The 23,817-nt window shown below is 46.6% G+C and overlaps 1 protein-coding gene across 3 annotated transcripts in view; it reads left to right on the plus strand.

Moving 5' to 3' along the window:
* FRS2 (fibroblast growth factor receptor substrate 2) overlaps positions 1–23,817 on the plus strand; it is a 320,399-nt gene that overhangs the window by 236,331 nt on the left and 60,251 nt on the right. For all 3 annotated transcript variants that reach the window (XM_086918017.1, XM_086918018.1, XM_086918019.1), the window contains one exon: positions 15,440–15,626. In XM_086918017.1, the coding sequence (XP_086774143.1) occupies positions 15,440–15,626 (187 nt within the window). The remainder of the gene's footprint in view (positions 1–15,439; positions 15,627–23,817) is intronic.

Raw genomic sequence — 23,817 nt, forward strand, 5'->3', positions numbered from 1 at the left:
GCCAGCGATGGAGAATCACTTGCGATGTGGTCAAATGTCTGGAATAGCCTGAACTTTCTTTGCAGGATTCCTTGCCGGCGGGAGGCCGGGCGGGCGGACTGGCGACAGCAGGGTGATCAAGAAGAAGCTGTGAAAGAAGAGAACCATTCTTCCCCCATTGTACTTTTATGCATTCAAGTGCAAGGCGTTCTGCGTATGCTGTGTCCGACAGACCAGAAAACATGCCAGGAAAAGATGGTCTTGTCTTATCTGGTTTGTATTTCTCTTCTATGGGGTGCCTGCAATCACTGCTTATCATAAGTCTCCTCTTGTCATCTTTTTAGGTCGCGCAGTAGCGATGACTGTTGTATCTCTCTGTGGGGCTTTGACATATTCACCAATTGCTATTGGCTGTTCACTGCAGCATTCAGAAATGCTGGCTTCTTATTGGTCCATTTCTGACAAAGTCCCTCCTTTGTTTGTTTAGTTCTCTTGCCGGCGAGTTCACTCTGAGAACATTTTAGTTGGCCATCACACTGTACAGAGTGTGATGGCCTGTCTTCCGACTTACCATCTGGTTAAGCGTTGTTTTTTGGGATAATTTTAAATAGTGCAAACTCTTCCCAAAGTCGGCAGCCCTGGCCGTTTCACATCCGCTTTTGAAATTGCAGTGATACTTGTCACACGTCAAGTCCGATCCTTACTTATGTAAAATATATTTGTGATCATCTTTATTTAACCTATCGGTGTTGTTGCTTGTGTTGAGCTTGTTTAACTAACTCTTGTTTATCAAACCGCCCCATGCAGCGCTCTCACTTCAGAGGCGGCCTCGCCCCTTTTTTCAGACAAGCTGTGTCTAAGGAAAGGAGCATAGTGGCCATTAAAGTGAAAGAGCTGCATGGGACGCTTTTGCAAACCACCATTTGCAATGCGGTGGGTCTCGCATTTTCAAGAGTTTAGTAAATGCGAGATCTATTGCATTTCAAGTGCTTGTAATTTATTTCGTGCTTTGTGAGCCTCGGTCACCAGAGCAAGGCTTCTGCACTTTCCATTGCATTTTCCCTGACGCTAGTGCTTACTCAAGTGATGAGCTGGGCCGTGGCACCCTTGGAGGCAGGGCCACCTTAAAGAGTGAGTTTCGTGGAACCACTTAGGCTCAGGGCTTTAGCACCTCTTGGGGGCCAAGACCGCTTCACTGGTGGTCCATAAACACTCAAGGGCTTGTGGCTAGTATGCGACTGACACGGTACCTTCATTGTACGTAGCTGGGCGCTTAGCGGGTGAAAGATGTCTGCGCACATGGGCGTGCATGTATTACTTGTCTAACAGCCTTTGTTTTAATTTTTGCAAGATCTAAATTGTACAGTTTTGTACTCCTCCATTGCCAACCTCTGCCAAGCTAACCCCTTCCCATTTTACCGACCACTCAAGTGCAGCCCAACCGGCGCTGGCGCCACTGGTGAATTTAGAGCAGATCAACCTGCTCTGAAGGCAAGCAGGCTTAGATTCACTTTCGTTTCTTCATTAATCATCTTTCGGATTTATTCCCTCAAAATCCCATTCTCCATTTTGTTTTTCACTTGTTTCAAACACATTAATTTCGAACCATATGGGAAACACACTTAAATCATGTATGCTTCTCCTACCCTAGACACACACTGTTATTTGTTATTGTGTGCTTTTTAACTTTATTTTGCGTGTGAGGTGTTAAATCTTTTACCGGCCCCTTCCAAACACCAGTGGTGCCATGTAGAGTCAACCCTTTGAAACGTTGATGGCGAGTGTGCATGGAGTACAAACAACCTGTAGCTAGCTCAGAGTCTCACACTTTTTTAAGAGGACCTTTAATCCCTGGCCGATTTAGTGAGGTGGTTGACATGTAGGTGTTTGCACAAAATAAATCACATTATATGAGAGGTTCTCCTCCGATGTCAGAACCAATCTAGATCTTTGGCTGCCCGCGGAGGCCTTGTTTGAGAGGGAGGGGGCGTCCTGGCGATTCCTGCGGCGGCTGCCCCCAAAGCTCGTGCTGCCCGGGGTGGACCACCGCCCTTGCTATGCCACTAGTCCGAACCACTGCTAGTCCGGTGCTGTAGTCCAGTTGTTAGTAAGACTGGGGTGGCACAGTGGTGCTGCATCTGACCCAGATTACTCAGGAGCACTAGAATATGGGAATATCCGGAATAATTTGAATATGGCTTGCTGGTTAAAGGAACTGCAATTAAAACGTCCTTTGGCCAGTGTCGTTGATTAGGTATGCATAGTGCTGTAAAACTGAAAACACATCGTAATTTGTTCATACATATTGTACTAGCAATATTAAAATTGCCTGTTTTCATCGCTCTCTACATTTCTTTGAAGTTACTGCCCACATCACATCTGTGGCTATAAAAGAGAAATGACAAGCCCCATTAAACTTAAGCTTTGATTTCTATGGCATAGCTGCCAAGGTTTCAGATTGCTTATGTGTGATATTTTCATCATTTCAGTGTAAATATGATTGACATTCAACAACTGAGTGACACTTTCTTGAGAGCAAAATAAAGCTTGAAGGCGAGGGAAACAAATATCAGAAATTACACCCATTTGAGCAACAAGAAACTAAGAAAATCTTAAAACTACTGCAGAGCACCCAAAATGGAAGGGCCCGTAGTGATAAATGAATGCAAATTTCGCAGTAAGATTTAACTGGTTAAAAACATTAAAGTAAAAGCTTGTGAAGAAGTGCACCACAGCTACAGACTCTGGACCGCTGCACACTGCCATTGCAGAGATAGCCTTGCTGCTGAGCAGTGACTCACACACTACAGCTCTGTACTCCTCTGAGGCCAGATCTGCTCTCTTTAGGTCTTGCAGGGCTACTTGATGGTGATGGCGCTGTCTACTGAAAGGCAGCCTATCTGTTGTAGTCTCTCTCCCATGGATCATGTTATGGATATCCAGACTGTGACAAACGTACATGACGGGCTGGCCTGCCGATTATGTCCAGGTGGGCTGAAGCGGGCAGCGGCAATTTGGGAAAACATCCTTTGCCGAGCCCACCAACACAAACTTATCACAGCACACCAACGTAAGTGTCATGCACAGCGCCCATACAAGGACAAAGGAAAAATGTAAACGAATGAGTTTTCATGTAAATTCACCCACTGGTGGTAGTGAAAAGTGACAATATGCCAAAACACGCTGCAGGACTATTGATTGCACAAGCCTAATAACAGGTGAACATTAGGCAGCACTCCCTAGGCTAATGTTAACCCAAAGTCCCCAGTCAATTGTACAGAAAGTCACAAATAGAGATTGTTTGGAAGCGACACAACCCAAAACTTTGTAGGGAAAATAGTAAATCTTAAAGCAGTCCGATGTCTGGCTTACCTGACTTGAAAATGGGTTGCAAACTGTGCGCCATTAGCACATGGTTTAGGTCAGTAAAGGTGTAACTGGCAGACAGTCCCTCACCTACAATCCCGCTGCTGTTTCTAGACCTCTCCTCAGGGTCCGACTCTATCCATGCAGGTGCTTCGGTGCTACGTGTCTCTGTACTGCCACCTGCACCCTACAGGGCCTCCCTGGGACTGTGTGTCTGACTCCTCAGGATTTCTGTAGTCCGACTCCTGACAACAGCCAGCTCCTGGTAGTGAATGGGCTTTGTTTTGGTGCCACAAAAATTAGCGAGGAGGGCGGCAACTGTCATGATCCATAGTCTACTGCTATCTTGGGATGTACCTGCAGCCTCTGTCCCAGACAATGTGACTACGGGAGCGGGCAGCAGCTTAATGTGAACCTCAAACTGCTGTTGGCTGACTGGGAAAAAAGATGCGGTTAACAACGCAATAGAGTTCAGTAAGGAACTATAATTGGGACAGCTCTAGGCCGCAACTCACTCCTTTGTGATTCTTAATGTAATCAGACATTATTTACGATGTCTAATAACTTCAGGAACCTGCATAATTCATGTCTGAAACCACGACAGCTTAACGCAATGCTTGCAGGCGGTGCTCTTCAGTTTGAAACTATTTAGTCCTCCGCCGCTTCTGAACTACCTCACTTCCTATCCTCTTCCTTCAGGACATAACGAGGCACTAACTGTCACAACTGGATTTAATCCCGGGCCCCCATTATGTGCCACAGCCAAAGCAACCACTGCTGAGGGCAGGCGGCCCGACTCGTCTTGATTGGAACAGTGTGAGTCAGTCTCAGTTGTACGTGTCTGAAAGCTGCGCGGAGCCGCCGGAAATAAGCAGCCAGGCACGACAGGCTGGCTTCTGGGCAGATTTGGTACGTTGTAGCGCTCAGCCACACCAGAGCTGAGAGTACACATTTAACTAGTATTAACTTACTGAGCCCAGCTGCAGCTGGCAGCACGTCTGCGGGGAACAACAGAGTCGGCGCAGTGCTCACTGGCACCCTGCGTAGCCAGAGTTTCAGAGTGGCATAAAGGCGTGACAATGCATTTCAGTGCAGTGATGCGGACCAGCACACTGAAATGCGTGGGCGTCACACCTGATGCGTGATACTTGGCAGGCCTACTATGGGTCAGGGGGTTTGTGCAGTGATGGTTTTTAGAGCTTGTTTGAAACGCTATATTCCTAGAGCCATTTCCTAAACATAACTGTTTAAGGTCTTGATTGCTTTTCTATTAATTATGATACTGCATGCTGTGTTCCTATAATAAGAAGCAAACTGCTTACCCGCGCAGTATAGACTTTCTGGTATTCTATTTTTTTCGGATGTTGTGTGTGTAAACTTTGTTTTAACTTATTATCACTCAATTGTCCCTTAGCTCAAAATGTTCCTGATGTTCTTTGGCAAACTAATGACGATGTTACAACTGATTGGCAAGAGGAATGACAGTTATTTAATTGCTGTTAATGTAGCACATTTTTTCGTAAAAGTTGGCGTCATACATCTGTAGTCTCTAAAAGCGCACACTTTCTTCTCTTTCTGTGACTGTCGGCTGCCCCCTCTCTTTCTCCCCTCTTTCGGTCTCTTTCCCCTCTTTCCGTCTCTCTTTTGCTGCTCCTCACTTGCTAAATAGAAGTGTGACTTCAATAAACGGCCCTTGTATCTCTTTCCTCTCCTTCCTTTCATTTGTTGTCCTGTGAAATGGATCCAAAAGAGAAAGAAACTGTATTACTGGAAATGTTGTCTTTTCCTAACATTTTCAGTTCCAAAGAGCAGCCTGACATCGGAGAGAAAAAACAGTCTAAAAATACGAAAATAAGTTAAAGCAAGGCAGAGTGGTCGCATAGTGGCCAGATTGGTTTTATTCACACCCACACACATTAGCGCCACTTTACAGAGTTTGCCAGTAAAGCTCTATTTTCGTTTTCTCGTCTTTCTGTTGATGCGTAGAGTGGAAAACATTTAATGTAATCCTTATCAGCTCTTTTCCCTATTTTAGTTTATAAAATGTGTATTGCTGCTCTGTGTTCAGGCATGTGGCCTTTTTAAACTATACTGCTCACATTTTGTAAGGATATAAGCAATGGACATTGAAACGGGTCCTTTCAGGGCCCTTTAGTCATGTCCTTAACTTTTCTGGCAAAAACAAACACTCATTGACATCCGAATAACTGGTGTAAAAGTGTTAAGGTAACCATGTTGTTCCTGATTACATTTAACATGATTTACTTAATCTTGCATTCTCTGAGTGGTTGCTTTTTCCAGGATGTTATTACTTTTTTTCAGGCAGCATATTACTCTTGTCTATTGCAGAAATTGAATCAAGTCAGATCTAGGTGTTTATAGCACAGCACAATTGTGTTGTAGCTGAAGGCCGTGCAAGTTTCTATCAGTCGGGCAGCACTATGGCCCGAGCTGCCGAATTTGGAACTTTGGAACCTGGTTCAGCCTTCATAAGCAGTACACCAGACCACTCGCCTGAGGGAGTACATTCCCATGCTAGACCTAAGAAGGCCCTGCTAGACCTTAGAAGCCCCAGTGTCTTACCTCCAGCAGGTGGACCCTAGCGGAGGCAAGTGTGGGTTAACCTTGAAGGCCTGCCCACCACAATCCATACTGAAGTTCACCTCCAGTCTTGCAGCAGGCCAACGAAGCAGCACACCCTATAGCGACAGTGACTGTCAGTAAGGTCACAGAACTCTTGAAGCCAGTCTGCCTCACCCATTGGTACTGCCATTGTCTCTGTTTCGGCATTAGTAGTGCAACTCACCAGGGATTGGCAATGCAGGATTCGCACCCACACCAAACTAAGTTTTCAAACTTCACTGTCTCACTGCTTCATGCACAAGCACTTTTAATATGTTTATGCATTAGGGTCTGTGTATCGTTTTAATCCACACTAACAAGATCTTCAATCATTGGGTACATCAAGCACTCTCTCTTCTACCCAGGCATATTTGTTCGCTTGGGTAACATAGCTTAAAAACATTGCTAAAGCCAGTAACTCGTATAAGGTCTCAAAGGCGTGACCTATTGGCTATGCCAATGCTTGTTTCACTGTTCCAGTGGTCATGGATTTCCTTAAGATCCTTGGTGCTTCCTCCAGTTAGTCCTTCTCATCCCTGGAATTAATTGTGATACATTAATAGGTCTTCCTTTTGAACCAATGTACACTCCTTATTTACATACACCTCTCATTTACATACACCTCTCTATTGCAGCCCAGTAAACCCCCAGAAGCAGGTACAAACTGCATGGCTAAAAGCAAGTTGCTACCAAGGAATCTATTAAAACAAAATAATTGTATGTAACTATTATCTGGTAGGTTACAATGATCTCCTTAGAACTCATGCTGATTTTAAGGGTTGACATACAAACTGCAAACCATAAATCCCACATTTAGAAGGAATCACCTGTAACAGGTCACACTGGTAACTATTGCTGAGGCGATTCTTGGCAACTTGACACTTTCTGTTCTTTAATTATCTTTTTTTTAAAAAAGAAAATGTATTAGTCAAGTAGCACATATCAAACAGCCCCCTGTAGCCCAGAGGCAACTGCATTATCATTACAACAGGTTCATATTTGTTAATGACTGTATGGTTCAAAGTGCATAGAACACCCGCACTCCCAACTCCCCCCCCCCCCCCCCCCCTCCCCAAAGTCACACAGGTCCACCGCTTCATGATCGCAATTGTGCAAAACAACCACATACCATAAGGCACCCACAGTCCGGCCCACCACCCTCGCGACACAGTTCTTAGTAATCGTATGCAGCCCCCCCCTAATCCGGCAGTACCTGCTCGTCCACCACAGGAGGGCCCAGCCACAGTCCCCGATATTCTGCCCACCTGTTCCAAATTTTATAGTGCTTGCGTGGACATCCCCGTGCCACACAAATAGGCTGCTCCAGACCCATGCACAAATCAAGGCCATTTTTCCAAGCCGCTACTGATAGGGCCCACATCGCTTTCAATGCCTGTGCAATATCTCGCTTCGCCAAGGTGAGCCCTAATAGTAAGAGGTGTCGCTTATACCTATTCCCTCCCACCCCCTCCATTACATGCAAAAGGGCTAGCTGCGGTGTGCGGACAAGCTGTCACCCAGAGACCTCCGAAAGACATGCAAAGACTCCCCCAGAAGCGCTCCAGAGCAGTACATAGCCAGATCGTGTGTATAAATGTGCCATCCGCCTGATCACAGCGCAAACATGTCGGTGAGGAAATCATCCCGGCTCGCCAAAGGCAAACCCTAGTGAAGTACACCCTGTGAAGGTACTTAAATTGGACCAGACGAAGTCGCATTGCAATGGCCGCCCCACGCGGGGACGCCAGCGCCTCTACCCAGTCCTCCTCCTCCATCACTCCCACGTCAGCTTCTGAAGTGTGGGGGAGCAATGCCTCACTAATGTTTGGTATATACACAAGATTTTCCTATCCCCCAGATCTCCCATGAATAATTTGACCTCTATAGGGCTAAACACGGGGATGTCCTGCAGCCCCCGCAAACTCGGGAGTGCCGCAGCTGTAGATATTGATAAAACTATGTTGGCTGCCAGTAGTACTCTTCTTGTAGGGTCTGAAAGGACTTAACATTGTCGGTCACTACATCACCCAACATGGATATGCCAGTAGCGTCCCACCCCCTGAGACCCGAGAGAGCAGCCAACTGGGGCAGCCGCCCATTGTTCCACAGTGGGGTTTTCCCGGGTCAGGACCCCCCACCAACTCATGCCCCGCAGTGCCTATTTCCAGATTGCAAACACCACCTTCGTGGCCGGCGGTAGTGCCCCACGTAGCCTGGCAGACTACAGTATAGTGTGTAATGTGTGCTGACCCATCAACCAGCGCTCCAACGCATAAGCTGAGTCCCCCCTTTCTCCATACCACTAGTCATTAAGGACCAATAAGTGCAAGGCCTGATAGTACGATAGAAGGTCCGGTGAGGCCAACCCCCCGCTGTACGTAGAGAGGAAGCATGTGTGCACCGCCACCCCCCCTCCCCTCCACCCCATCCCCCCTCCACCCCCTCCCCCCTTCTTCCCCCCCCCCCCCCCACCCCGGAAACTGCCCCAACACCAAGTTCACCGCGCGAAACCACCGGGCTGGAATCGGGAATGGGTGATTCTGCAACTGGTAAAGAAGACGGGGAAGCGCCACAATTTTAAATATTGCCAACCTACCAAACAGCGTTAAAGGCATACAAGACCAGGACCTAATATCCGCCCACGTCCTATCCCACACCGGTACCACATTACGCTCCCATGCCACAGCTGGTATCTGACAAAACCACCCCCAAGTACTTTAGTCATCCTGCAGCCAACTGTACCGTGGACGCCCACGACCCCACTATCGTCTGCCCATCCAGCACCCACAATGTGGATTTGCGGGGGTTCATGTATAGGCCCGACGTCTCTCCAAAAATCTGCATGATCTCCAGCAGTCTCGGACCTGTTCTATCTAGGGCCGTTAGTAAAAAAAAAAGGACATCATCCACGTAAAGGGATATTCTGTCGGAGACACCTGTGTCCCACTCAAACCCATGGACCTGCGCATCTACGCGTACCCACGCCGCCAAAGGCTCCATGGCTAGAGCAAACCAGTATGGTGACAGGGGGCACCCCTGCCGCGTTCCCCTCCGAATCTCAAAAGCAGAGAAGACCGCCCCCGCGACCCTGACCGCTGCCGTGAGACCAGTATAGAGCAACTTTATGTATGACAGGAAGCGTGGACCCAAATTGAGCATAGACAGTAGGGCAAACAGATGGGTCCAGCTCAGAGAATCGAACGCTCTATCCATGTCCGCCAGGAGCAACGCCGCCAGCCTGCCGGATCGCCGCAACCGCCACCTGCGCCCTTCTGATATTGTGTCGTGTAGCCCTCTGGGGCGTAAATCCTGCCTGGTCCGGGTGTATGAGGGACAGTATATGCGGCAACAGCCGATTAGCCAGCGCCTTCGCCAAAACCTTGGCTTCCACATTTAGGAGAGAGATGGGGCGGTAGGACGCATGACTAACAATAATAGTTATGAGTATTGATGCCAATATTTGTTTTGTTTTAGCTGATGTGTAACGTGGATTTTTAAATTGCGAATACTTAATGTTTTAATTATGAACTTTTATGGTTTTGTCTCAAAAAACCGAATAAAGTTATTTGAAATTGAAAATGGACTCTCCGGGAGGCTTCCAGGTTTCTGGAAGACCACCACTTCTACATGCCTCCAATCCGGAGGGAGTGCCCCTTTCTTTGCAGGCCTCCTCCACCACAGCTCTATAGTGCTTGGCCAGCTGCAAATTATACCGGCGAAAGAATTCACTGGGGAACCCATTTGGGCCGGCGGCCTCCCCGGATCTCAACTCTCCTAGAGCCACCCCCAATTCCTCCTCAGAGAAGGGAGCCTCCAGTTGGTCCCGCTGATCGTCTGACAACGCCCTGGGCGGCAGATCCGCTATGAATTTGTCTATCATGGCTAGCTCCAGGCATTCCCGCAGGGCATACAGGTCGGCAAAGTATTCGGCAAAGCTCTCCACAATAGCCAATGGGTCCGCCATGCTGCCCCCCGCCGTGTCCAGGATTGCAGGCAACGTCTTCCCATGCATGGTGCCCTGGCACAACCAACGTAACATTTTCCCCGACTTATCCCCCATTGGTACACCCTACTACGCGTAGCAAGCCAGTCCTGCCGCGCCTCGTCCATCAGTAGGGCTGCACATTCCTGTCTAGCCAGGAGTAGCTGCCTCACCCCCAGCTCGCTGCCTGACTCACGTGCCTGTGACTCAAGCTGCTCTATGCGGGCTTCGGCTCGGACCAACTCCTCCTGTCGCGGGCGGCGGCGCACCATGATATGTCCACCCCTCGTAGCGTAGGCTTTAGCGCCTCCCAGAGCGTGGCCGCACTGGACACTGCCCACATTCTCTTCCAGGTAGTGGGCAATGGATTCCCCCATATGGGTCGTATATGCCTGTTTCTGTAAGTTCAATACAGCCAACCGCCAGCTAAAGGGCTGCCTGATCCTCCCAGTGTCCAGCTCAATAAAAATGAGGGAGTGGTCCGAGAGACCTCGTGGCAATATCTCCGCCGCCAGCACCCTGCCCACCCCAGCCCTAGACCCGAACAGGTGGTCTAGCCGGGAAAAAGGTCTTATGCACTGCCGAAAGAAACGTATATTTGCTGGTCACACCGTGCAGCCGACGCCACACATCCACCCAATCCATTCCTGTCACCAGTGCTCAAAGCTTTGTGGGCACGCCACCCCGGGACCCCGCATCAGATCCTGACCTATCTAGTGCCGATTGCATAACATCGTTCCAGCCCGCCCCTTAAGGACACATCATCCGACATCTCCGCCCAAAGCAGCCTCAACTTCTCTATTAGAGTCCATTGCAGTGGAGGTGGCGCATACACACTGCCCAATATAATGGGGAGATCACCAATCCTGCCCCGAATAATTACGTAACGACCCTGCTGGTCATACCATTGCTCCTCATGTGTGTACTGAACCCTCCTGTGAATCAGGATTGCCACCCCCCTTGAACCCCTAGTAAAACCTGAATGGAAGACCTGCTGAAAGCCAAAGCGCTGCAAGCATAGGACCTTCGTGCCCATGAGATGCGTTTCCTGCAATAAAAGAATATCCGCTCGCTGGCGCTTCGCATGCCGGAGTACCGCTCCCTGCTTAACCTTATCCAACAGTCCCCGAACATTCCAACTCACAATACGTAGGCCCCGTAGCTGACCCTGCCCCCCAGTATTCAAGTTAGCCATTGAAGAGACTCGAGGATTAAGCCGCGGTGGCGTGCTTGTGAGCCCCATCGTGCCTGTATGAAACAAATGACCTGGTGACCTAAAACAACCCGACCCAACCAAGCCCCCACCCCATACCTCGCCCCAACACTGAACTATCTATCGCGGAGGAGCTAGATCCAGGACCCCAACTGGAGGACCAGGCCCGCCCCAACCAATGGATCCCCAATTCACAGCCCAACATGTGCTAGAGCTCCCGCCAGACCACAACCAGTGGAAGCACAAGCCCAGTTCATGGCAATCCAGCAAAAGGTCTCATATGTTCCGCCATGCAGCTGCCGCTGCCCCTGCCCCCATCAGTTCTCTTGAATCTGGTCTGCCGGGACCGGCGTGTCTCGGGAGATCACCTCCCCGGAGTGCCTCCTCCTGGACCGCGACCGCCGCTTCCAGCTCCGACGACTGGCGTCCCCCGGGGGCATCTCTCTCGCCGGGGAGTCAGGATCTCTGTCCGGTGGAGCATGGGGTCGAAGCCGGACCGTCTCATCTGTCCATCGGAAGACCTCCTCGGAACTGTCGAAGAAGTGGGTGCGCGATTGGAAGACCACCCGGAGCCGTGAATGAAACAGGAGGGCGTAGAGAAGTTTGAGCTCCTGGAGCCGTGCCTTCGTGGCCATAAACGACTTGCGTTGCTGTTGGACCCTCCGTGTATAATCAGGAAAGATCAGAATACGGGCATTCTTATACAGTATTGGTTCTTTTGCCCGGGCCTGTTTCAGGATCGTAGCCCTGTCCATATAATTGAGGAGTTTGGCGATGACTGGCCGCGGCCGGGCCCCCACTGGAGGTTTTTGCATGAGTGCACAGTGGGCCCGTTCTACTACAAAGCACCTTGACAGCGACTCAGACAGCAGCCATCCCTCCAGCCACGACGTGAGAAAACGTTCCATATTGCCCTCCTCGCAACCTTCTGGAAAGCCAACAAAACGGAGGTTGTTGCGGCGAGCCCGGCCTTCCGCATCCTCTGCCCGAAGTACCAAGCCCTTCTGGACCGCTTCCATCGCGACCACCTTCCTCTTGAGGTCCGTCATGTCATCTTCAACACCCGAGATCCGTGTCTCAGCCTCCGAGATGCGGGATACTGCATTGCGTAAGTCTTGGCGCAATACCATGACGTCCGCGCCAATCTTGGCATCCAACTTGTCTCTGGCCTGAGTGATGGCGGCCAGAAGGGCCGCATTATCCGGCATCTCACCCTGTTGTTCCCCAGTCGCTCCAGACCCCCCCAGTCAGACCTGCAAATTTATCCATGGGCCATTGTTTGGTCGTGCCGCGGCCAACCCCTCTCCCTTGTCATATCATCTGGCCCAGGTGCACAGTCTGCGATGTCTGTCTGTAAACCTCCAACCGCTCGTCGCAGGCTTACCGACTGACATGGTAGTTTACAATCTGACCGCCAAATTACCATGCCAGTGGTCGAAGTGTGATCCGCCCGGTAAATGAGACTGGCTTCTAGCGGGCTCAAGGAGCACGTTGTTCAGACTGAAACCTCCAAATAATCCCTTACGGACAGCGTTTCTGTCATCTGGTTTATGATGTTGGTTTCTGACAGCCTTTCCATGTCAGCCTTTCCGACATGAAAAGGCTGTTGGAGAGTGACTTTTTTGGCAGCTAGCAGGGCCCCCTTCTCCCCAGGCTCTCTGATTGTGGGCCTGGGGGGCACCTTTGGTACACCCCTGTAAATCCCTGCACCATATGGCAGGTATCATGAGGTGGTTGCCGCACGGTGCAGGGATTTATAGAAACTCCCATTCTCTATGGGAGCTTGTGCTGCAGCCTGTTTCCAACTGCTGCACAAGCGTCTGTAAAGAATTGGGAGTTTGCGACTGAACCATGTGCGTTGCATCGTAATTGAGATTTCGGGACCGCTGAGCGGACACCGGTCTGTTCTGCAACCGCAAAAATGTTTGGGCAGAGGCAATGACAATCCGTATCATAATGAGGCCTTTAGTGTTGTACAGTGATCTGGCTCTGCTACTCTTCTCAATGAGTGTGACTTACTGCATGTTGGCCACCTGCCTTGATCCTTTGGTGGTCTATTGCAAATGGCGCTTCTTTGAATTGTTATGTCTTGTTCAATGAAGGGTTACATTAATTTGTGTTGTAGCATTTAAACTGCTGAGAGCAATTATTTTTAAATGCGAGGTACTTTGAGATATTTATTTATTTAAGCTACTTGTAAAGCGCGCAAATACCCTTCGGTGTCTCGACGCTGATGAAAAAATCAGAGGGAAGGGTCAGGAGCGGGTTGTTTATTGGTTGAAGAGCCAGGTCTTTTCTTGTTTCCGGAAGGTAAGCAGCGTGGGACTAGTCCTAATTTGAAGGGAGAGCATGTTCCATAGTCTGGTAGTAGCGACAGTGAATCTTCTGTCGCCCCAAGAGGCTTTCTTGGTGCGAGGGACAATTGGCATGTTCGCTGCTGATGAGCGCAAGTGTCTGCTGGGCATATAGAAACAAAGAGTTTTCTTCAGAAACTCTTGTCCTGTATTATGGATTGCCTTGTATGCAATGCATAGTGCCTTGAACTTGGGTCTACTTCTGAAGGGTAGCCAGTGGAGCTGTCGCACATTTCACCTGAAGTGCTTATTAGCACTTATGAAATTGTATTACATTTATATTTCTGTACTATTTGTTTCTAGCCTAGTTAAGCATTTGTTATTCCTTTGTTGTAGCGTTCAGGATTGAAATAAATTAAGAAAACCATTTTGTTCTCAGGTAGGTAGGTTTTAAGCTGGACTGTTTGAGAGCAAAATGTTGACTCTAGTTTTGGGATCGTTCTAAAGACTGTACCTCTCACATTGGATTACTTTATTTATATAAAAGAGGACATTTATGTTTAGAGTGCATACGATTTACCACACATTTTCAACTGCTTTATGGTTTTCATTTTGTGTTATATGTTTTGTATGTGTTGGCTCCCTGCCCCACTTTTTTAACCACTTGATGTTTGCTCTATTTTTAAAACTTTTGAAGTTAATAAAGTACTTATATTTTTTTGCATTGTCTACTCCAGCCTATCGTTCACTTTATAATGAAATTGAAGTGTCATTAATTGCAGAGTTGTGATTTTATAGTAACTTGCCAAGGCTTGCTAACAGCACCTTTTGTGGAAGATTGCATTTCTATTGGTTATTACATATGCATGAAAGTATACCAATGAACCATAGGAGGTTTTCCGTCACATCATACTCCCAAGAAATATCCCTTTGTTTTTCCAAAGTTTTTAGTGTTCTCATTAATCAGACTATTTCCTTGCCTTTTTTCAGCCAAAGTCTAACACCCCATGCAGAGATGTAGTTATTATTTGTATAAGACTAAAGTTCATAAGGTCAAAACGCTATATGTCAATTTTAGTTCTGTACTGACAGGCCTAGCTTAATTTTAACAGACTATGCTCTATTTTTTTGTTTTGTTACTTGTTTTAAAAAAAAAAAATGTTAATAGCTTGTTACCTGCTAAACCACGACCTATACCACAAGCTGGAAGGCGACTACAGCTGCTCCAGTGAGAAATGTCCCATTCTCTGACATTTATAATGTAGCCTCTCGGAGCTCAGTCCATATTTTACCAAACATTATTATTTGGACTCTAAGATATACTTTAGTGGGTCAGGCATCTCTTGTGTAACTTCCTATAAGTTGACTCTCATTTAAGGTAGAGTTAGCGTGTTCCTCTTCCTGAATTTTAGGACTAGTATAGAGAGAGCCCAGTGGTAAAGTAGAAAAAGTTACTTATAATCTTAGTTTTCCACCTTGTGTGCCCTGGCAGATGAATACAGCTACAAAGTGGCCTCTGTCTATTAGAACTCAAATAAGACCTATTGCAGTAGTTTATTCTTGATGTATTAATGTACTACTATTTTCTTTAAAAGGGATCTCCTTTTGCGCATTGCGTTTTTGTGACACTTTTGTAAAGCTTTTGATGTCCTTCAAGGATCCTGTAAAACCTTGTAGTGGCCAGACTCCACCATTCAGGCATGACAGTGTTTGTGTTTCCTATCTTCTCTCACATTGCTTCTTGTGTGTTACTTAATGTCTGTGCGAATGACCCATTGGGCAACACTGCTACTGCTTGCTACACGAAACATCAAAACCACATGTACCGAATTGTGTGGACCCTTGTTTCTTTTCAGGTCCTGCCTTATGAACGGTTTTAAAAAGATCAATTCTTTTTAGATCTCCTTTAAGTAAATGTTTTTAACAGTTGTGGTGAATCTTCGCATTTCGCTGCACTAAAATTGTAAGCTTATTCCTTTGAAGGTCATTAATGTGGATGATGATGGTAATGAGCTGGGTTCTGGCATAATGGAGCTTACAGAGTCGGAGCTGATCCTATACACCCGCAAACGTGACTCTGTGAAATGGCCATACTTGTGTCTGCGCCGCTACGGTTATGACTCCAATCTCTTCTCCTTTGAAAGTGGTCGAAGATGCCAAACTGGACAAGGTACATTGATATTATCACATTTCCAAAAGATCAGCTTATGTAGATCCTGTGTAGTTGTGATGCATCATAGCAGCATTGTAAACGGTTTTGATATTTTTGCAAAGTTCTGTCACATTTAATATATTTTTCTCTACCTTTATGCATGTTGTGTATCGATAAGTTCACCTGTCCTATGGCTGCTTTGTTGGAATAGATTACCTCTAGACCATAGGTACTTGCAAACATGTTCCCAGGGGCCAAAAAGTATGGTCTGTGATGTGGCTGAGGGCTGAATTTATTTTTTAATTTCACAGAAGTTTTTTATTGGGAGTTTTCAACAGAAGAAACATTACATACATAAATCATGAAAGATACAAATCATGAAAACTATGAAAATATGAAAATTGACCATACATCTGAAATCACAAGTAACACAAATAGAAATAATAATAATAACAATGCTATATATCAGACATATTGATGCAGAAAGAACATCGGTGTTTGGATGCAACATTGCAAGTACGAGAACTGTGCACACTACCAAGCGAGATGTGGGAGGAGGGGCGCAAGAGAGCCCTGAGCTAGTTCGGGTGATCATGGTGGTTTATGGAGGTTAGAGTATTTATCTAGCGAGGACCATAATTTCCTGTGTTGGGGGGCGCCAAGGGGTGTTTATGAGTGAAATGTTGTCGGCACCTCTTAAATTGGAGACCCAGATAAGCCAATGCGGGAAAGATGCTTTGCGGGTGTCCTTCCAATTGTTTAGGATTATTTTAACAGCAGCTGTTAGTAGTATATCAAGCAATGCCTTATCGTTATCATTAAGTATATCAGCCTTGGCAGAGCCCAATACTAAGGTGGAAAATTCCCGTGGTAGGGAGATGGGGAGCACCTTGGCGATGAATTCAAAAATTCTATCCCAATAGCCTGTAACGCAGGTACACTTAAATAATAAGTGTTCGAGATCGCCTCCTTAATCTGTGCAGTTACAACATGTATTGTCGTCCCTAATGTTATGTAAGAAGAGACGTTTGGGGGTCCAGAAGGCTTTATGGAGGAGCCAGAATTTAGTCTGGGAGAGAGTAGGGCTAATTTTGTGACGTGTGGTGGATTCACACGTTCGGCCCACTCCACCTCAGAGATTGGTGTAGAGGAGTAGGACTCCCAAAAGAGGCGTATGGATTTTGTCAGGGTGGGCTGCTGCGGACACATCAGCGCTTAGAGACCTGATGGCCAAGTTTGTTGAGGGTCGCTAGATAGGCAGGGAGGGATGAAGTTCTGTTTTTGAGCTTGGCTTTGGAGATAGCCACCTTGACATTCAGGAAATTGTAAAATTCTATTTCCGGAAGATCATATTTGTCTCGTATTTCAGTAAAAGGGAGCGGACCGGCATCAAACAGCTGGTGTGGGAAGAACAAGCCTCTCGCAACCAAAGTAATTGTTGTATAGAGGTTTCCCTTTATATGTCAAAGTAGAGTTGTGCCATAAGGATTCCCATTTTGATTTTTTGAACTGATGCGGTAGGTGTCTGCTTACTTGCAAAAGGGCTGCTTTCGTGGTTTTAAAAATGGATCCTGAGCAGAAGGAGGGACGGAATGTAATGGTCAGGAAGGAGGTTGGGTCAAGGGACTGAAGGAGGGCCCTTTCTACCGTAAGCCACACAGGGGTGTATTCTGGCTGAGGCGTCAGCCAGTGTGAGCCCTGTCTGGCAAGGAAAGCAGTTTGGTAAAGTTTGAAGTTTGCTAGGTTAACCCCTCCTTGGGATTTGTCAAGGCGCAATTTTTTCAGACTGATTCTGGCTCTTTTCCCTTGCCATAAGAAGGTGGATATCAATGTGTCAAGCCTATGGTGAAAGTCCCGGGAAAGTGTGAGAGGTAACATGGTGATTAGGTAATTGACCAAGGGGGAAATCATCATCTTGATGGTTTCAATCCGGCCCCACCAAGTGATGAACCGAGGGGACCAACCATCTAGGAGTCGCTTAATTTTGGCAAGGGTTTAGGACTCATTGTGGCGAAGCGTTCCAATCAGGTAGTCTTCAAACTCAATTCCTAAATATTTGATAACACCACTTTGCCAAGCCAGAGTCCCCGAGGACGTTTCTGGTGGTGTGTACATTAAGAGGTTTGACCTCAGATTTGTCCCGATTTAGTTTGTAACTGGAGAGGGCCGAATACCTGTCGATTGATGACATAAGGGCTTTTATGGAGTTCTCAGGGTCTTCAGTTGCTATTAAAATGTCGTCGGCGTAAGCCGCTAGTTTCACCTGAGTTTCATTGAAGGTCACACCTGCTATTTCTTTAGTGTGTTTGATGTCAGTTAGAAGGGGTTTAAGGGCCAGGAGGAACAATGCGGGGGAAAGAGAGCAGCCTTGTCCAGTGCCTTGATAAAGGCGGAATGGGTTAGAAAGGGTGCCATCGATGGCGATTCTGGCGGACAGGAGAGGAGTATAGTGCCATTACCATATTGATGAACAAGTGGCCTAGGTTAAAGGATTGCATGCAATGCTGTAGGAATGTCCAAGAAACCTTATTGAAGGCTTTTTCGGCGTCCAAGGGTATGGCAACCATTGGAGTGGGTGAGGTCTTGGCTTTTTCTAAGATGTGACATAAGAGCCTGGTATTATCGTTTGACATCCGATGTTTTAAGAACTCTACTTGTGAGGTGCTAATCAATTTGGGAAGCAGGGCATTGAGTCTTGTTGCTAGGATCTTAGCATAGATTTTGCAATCTAGATTTATCAATGAAATGGGGCGATAATTCGTGGTTAAAAGTGGGTCTTTGCCATCTTTGGGGATCACAATTATGGTAGCCTCACTCGTGGAAGGGGAGACGCTGCCATTGGCTGCTACTGAGTTAAAGAGCGTCCGGAGGGTGGAGGTAAGTTGTTTGTCAAAGGCCTTGTAGAAGGCCGCGGAAAAACCATCTGGGCCGGGGGCCTTATTACTTTTAAGCGTTTTTATGGAAGACCAGATCTGTGTTTGTGATGGGGGAGCCTATTTGTGCAATGTCCTCCATTGAAAGTTTAGGGAGATTCAGGGATTCCAGGTAATTATCGCAGGCTTCCTTGTCAAAGGTCAGATCATTTTTGTACAGGTCCTCATAAAATACTTAGAAGGTCTCTAAAATTTTGGCTTGCTTAGTGTGAACATTATTTGCCGGATCTTTGATTGAGGTGATAGTGGTCAGTTTCTGTTAGTGTTTAAGTTAAGAAGCGAGGCGTTTCCCAGCCCTGTTTCCTTCACATAACTTTAAGGCTTGTTTGCTAGTGATAGCGTTGTATTCATATTTTTTCCTGACTAAGAGGTCAAGGGCTGCTGTGTTGTCAGGGTTGGACTTGTGGGTGGCTTCTAAGTTTTTAATATCTTCTTCGAGGTTTACCAAATCTTTATTTAGTTTCTTGTTGGTTTTGGCTCTAATGTTAATGATAACACCACAAATCTTGGCTTTAAGCGCATCCCACATAGTGGAGGGAGCTGTATCAGGTAGATCATTCAGTAAAATATATTCTTCTATGGCTTTTGCTATCTGTTTGTTTTCAGGGTCGGTTAAGGTTTCTTCGTTGAAGCGCCATCTCCTAGGTGGCAGGATCGAACGGGAACCAGCAAGTTTGGTGCTAATACATGCGTGGTCGGGGACTAGTTTCGGGACAATGTCTGTTTCCTCAATGAGATTCTAGAATATGAGTTGTGTGGGGCAGAATAAAAGGTGTAATCCCTCCCATTAGGGTTCTGAAGGCGCCAAGAATCTTTGGGGTAGTATCGGTTACAGAGGCGCAGGAGTGCCTCATGTGATCGTGAATGGTGGAATGTACATTTAGACTGTCGATCAAGAATTGGGTCCAGAGGAAGGTTAAAATCACCCCCTACCACTAGTAGGTCGTCCTGTGAGATTTTCCATGGCCTGGGCAATCGAGTCCCAGAAGTTCGAGTTGGGGCCGTAGATATTCACAATATGTATGGGGTCATCATCCCTTAAAAGATGTGTGATTAGCAACCTGCCCTCCGTATCGTGTGTGTGTGAGACAACAGCTACATTAGATTTTTTTGCGATCAGTGTGATTACACCACCTTTCTGGTGGTCAGCGGGGGTGCAGAGTGTGTGTGAGATCCAATGGAGTTTAATGAATCGTGTGTCTTCCGATAGTTTGGTTTCCTGTAGTAGGAGGATATCCCCTTTTGACTTAGGAAGGTACTCAAAGACTTTCCGTCTCTTTACCGGGTGATTAAGACCCTTAACATTCAGGGAGATTATGTTAAGATTTTCTGAAAGGGACTTAGTGTCGGCCATAAGAGTCCGATTGGATCGTTGAGTGTGACATCAGTGAAGTATTCTAGGGTGTAGGGTGTACTGGTGTCCGCCATGAGGGACTAGAGGATATTTTCCAGCCGGGACTCATGTTAGTGTGTGAAACATGTAATCGAACATCGGTGTAGGATACTGCATCTTTGCAAGAAAATGAAACATAACCAAAAAAAACAAATAACATACATGTCAACTCCCTTTTCACCCTCCCTTCCTTCCTCCCCCCTTCCCCAGTTCTTCAAACCCCCCTCCTCAACATACGTACGTGGGGAGAACGACGGCAGTACCGTCACTAGGCAAACCAAGGTTAATAAACAGCATATTACTAACAGCGATATCACAATCAGGATATTATGGGGTACTCCAAGCATCCAAGAATGGGACAAGGATGGTATATCATAAGTTCTATGACCTGGGCTGTGAGTAGCGGTAAAGATGGAGAACGTTAAGGATAAGGAATTCCAGAGGGGAAACTAAGATACAGCTATGGAGCGTTATGGAAACCCAAGACAGTAAGTGTCAACTAGATGCACTCAGCAGTCATGACATATCTGTTTGCTTCAAGCGAATCAATACAGCTTGAGTGTTTAAGAACCCTACCGAGGACGCCAGGATCAATTTGCAAAAGAGTCTCAATGTATTGCAAAAGTAAACAGATCATGTCAGAATATAGCACAGAATATCAATGCGAAATGTGTACTCTATTGCCTTACTTAAACAACAGTATTAGGTCAACAGTGAAATAACATATCAACGAATTTTAGAGATTATTACAAAATATTGGAGACTAATAATGTAAGATAACCTAAGCATATACCCAGGGCATCACTCACGGTACAGGTTGGTCAGATTAGGAGGCATAAAGATGCAGATAGCATCGTAGACTTTCCTGTGGGTGACCCGCCCAGGGTTTGACAGCCAAGCAGAGCCGCAGACAAGCTATCGCAAAACAAATCAAATATATCCCAACAGCAGTGATCAGGCTGGGTCAGAGTCATGGTAATCGTGGGTGTTAGTTTTCCTCTTGTTTGTAGAGCCGCTGGATTGGTCCATATTCTGTGTCTGACAGTCTTCCAGGTGGCACGCCAAGTATTGGGGTTCTGAGAAGTGTTGTGTTCCGTTCTCTATGATTTTGAATCTTGATGGGCCTGCAAAGGAGAAGGAGATGTTCTTTGCTCTGAGTCTCTCACGCAATTGGAGGAATCGTTTCCGCAGTTCCACTGTGTCTTTAGAGTAATCTTGGGTAAAGGTTATGCGATGTCCCTCCCAAGATATGTTGAGATTCTTCCTCGAGAATTGGAGGATAGCCTCAACGTGTTGGAATCTGAGGGGCTTGCACTTCAGAGGACGTGGCCCCTTCCTGTGTTTATCGGTGAAGGTGGGGATTCCGTGCGCCCTGTCCAGCTCGAAGCTGTGTGGAAATTCTATCTTGGTTATCATTGGAATCCATGTTTCTAAGTATGCCATGCAAGAGTCTGCGTCTTTTTCGGAATTTTCTGGCACGCCAAAGATACGGATGTTCCCCCATCTGTTGCGGTCCTCCAACTCAGCGTTGTCTTCTAAGGGCATCAGTGGTAGATTCAAGGCGCTTTATTACTTTTGTTGATTGTAGGGACATATCTTCAACATCGCTCAGGCGTTGTTCCGCTTCGCCCAGGTGTTTATTCATGGCGCTCATATCTGCCCTTACTGCTGTGAGTTCGAGTAGCATGGAGTCAGTGTTGCTTTTGGTGGATTTGGACAGGTTGTGGAGATCGGCTAATTTCTTAAGAAACATATCCATGTTGGCAGCCATGTCCGCCCTGGCTTTAATGGGAGAGTCTGATTTTGTTGGATCTGGACGCTTTTTTTGACATTGCCCCTGCCTTCTCTTTCCGCCATTATAGAATATCCTATTGCGATCAGATCCACTTTGCACAACCCGTTGTTTTATCACCAGCTTAGTTATTCGTCAGGATTTTGTATCGTGGTGAGGTCTGTAGTGGCACAGTAAGGGTGAATGGGCGGCAGGCCGCTTCTGAGTAACCACGGTAAGTAGTGAGCCAAAGGGGTGCGTTTGATGTGGTGGCAAGAGGTTGGGCGGGGTGTCATTGGTGGCAAGGTGGGTGTAGCAGAAGCAAAGCATATACATCTAGTTGCTGACTTGATCAATGTGAACCTACAAAACCTGAGATTAATCCTGGCTTCCCCACTTAACCAAATTGTGTGATCCTACACAATAGTTTTATTTTGCTTTCCCTCCTTTTTCTTCATTATCACATATACAAGGGCCCCGAAATACATGACTTCAGGATGCATGCTGTAGAAAACCTTCTCCTGTGTTTGGATCAATAAACTTTAATGTTTTACATGTATAATAGGAAGAACCCATATGACCCAAAGAGTGCACATAACCACGAGCTTGCCTCCTTATTTAACTGTTAACATTGTTGTCAGGATGGTGGGGAGAATTACTGTTTCTAAATTCGTTTGAAAGCCATCACTTTTAAAATAATTCTTCTCCACGCGCTTCTATAATCTGATGTACTAAAGTGAAAAGGTTCTGTGTTTTAATGAAATACACTTTTGGAATTTTGAAGATACTTTTTACACTTTTGCTGCAAGATGGCTTTAACCATGAAAGTGCTCTTTAAGTTAAGTGGTGCAGGACTCAATAGTTCCTTCCTTTCATTGACCCAAATGAATCTTTAAATACATATTTGCTTGTTTTCAGATATTTTTATTGTAAGCATTGCTCTTGTTAACAGCGTCAGAGGGCTTTTGAACACCAGGGTGCCGCATGTAAAGGTCAGGAGAACCGCATGCGGGCCCCCAGGCCATACTTTGAGTATCCGTGCTCTAGACTTTAGAAACCATATCCTGTCCTTTGTTGTTTTTTTAGGTCTCGTGCCTAGCATTACAGTGCACAGCATGAGACCTCTTGTAAGGGGATTCTGAAATCTGCTCACACACTCATACGTGTGATCAGGCTTTCGCCACCCGCCATTGCAAGCGGTTTTTTCTATTCCAAAATATGACATGCAATTGGGCAAAGGTGAGTGCATGTCCCGCCTTTGCTCCGCCCATTCCCACCGGTGGCCTGCACGTGCAGCAGCGCGCGTTCGCCTCGCTGACTTGCTCCTTTGCCCCCGCTCCTCTGTGGTGTGCGCGCATCACTGGTTATTTACTTATTAGCCATGCTCTCAAAATCCATCGCCAAGTCAGGTGAAACGCCAATCTGCCTTTTTTCTGAGACCTAATAAGCAGTAATTTTAGCATTTACTGTTATTTCTGCCACAAGTCGGAATGCAATGTTCGGCACTTTCAGTGTCCCATCAAAATAACTTACCGTTATATTGTGTTTCATACCGGTCTTCAGCAGTTTACTATTCAGTTTAATGGTCCTCCGCTTGTTGCCCAAAAGGTTAGGAAGGTTTAAACTTGTGACCAGCATATGTCGGCTTCTGCACGCTTTTGATGCCTCGTTTTAAAATGTACTGCAGAAAGGGGAACTTTCCAGGCTAGTTTAGAACTTCGAACCGCAAAGCATCGAGTTTCAGATGGCCTTATTCAAGCTTTGATAGATCTGTCTCATTTGTGTTCACCTATGCGCTGAATCGTCATCACTGCCCACATACTGTTCATCCCGAGCATTAGTAAAACGGTAGTCAGTGGTTTGCATCTCGGCGTACATATCCTACTAACTAAATGCGTAGCTCCCAGCCACCCACCTCTAGCTGCTACCAGTGCATTGGAATGTGTGCAGTCTGCTACGGAGCTGGTGTCATGCAATCCACTCAAAGGTAATGATGTGCAGGAGGCCCAAGTATCAAGCCTTCTCTTTTCATATCTGGTAGTCACTGCAGGGCTGAGGGAGACTAAAGAACAGTGCTGCCTGACAACCTTTGGGCCACACTCTGAGACAACT

Source organism: Lissotriton vulgaris, chromosome 1_1 (assembly GCF_964263255.1).
Source record: "Lissotriton vulgaris chromosome 1_1, aLisVul1.2, whole genome shotgun sequence".
NCBI lineage: Eukaryota > Metazoa > Chordata > Amphibia > Caudata > Salamandridae > Lissotriton > Lissotriton vulgaris.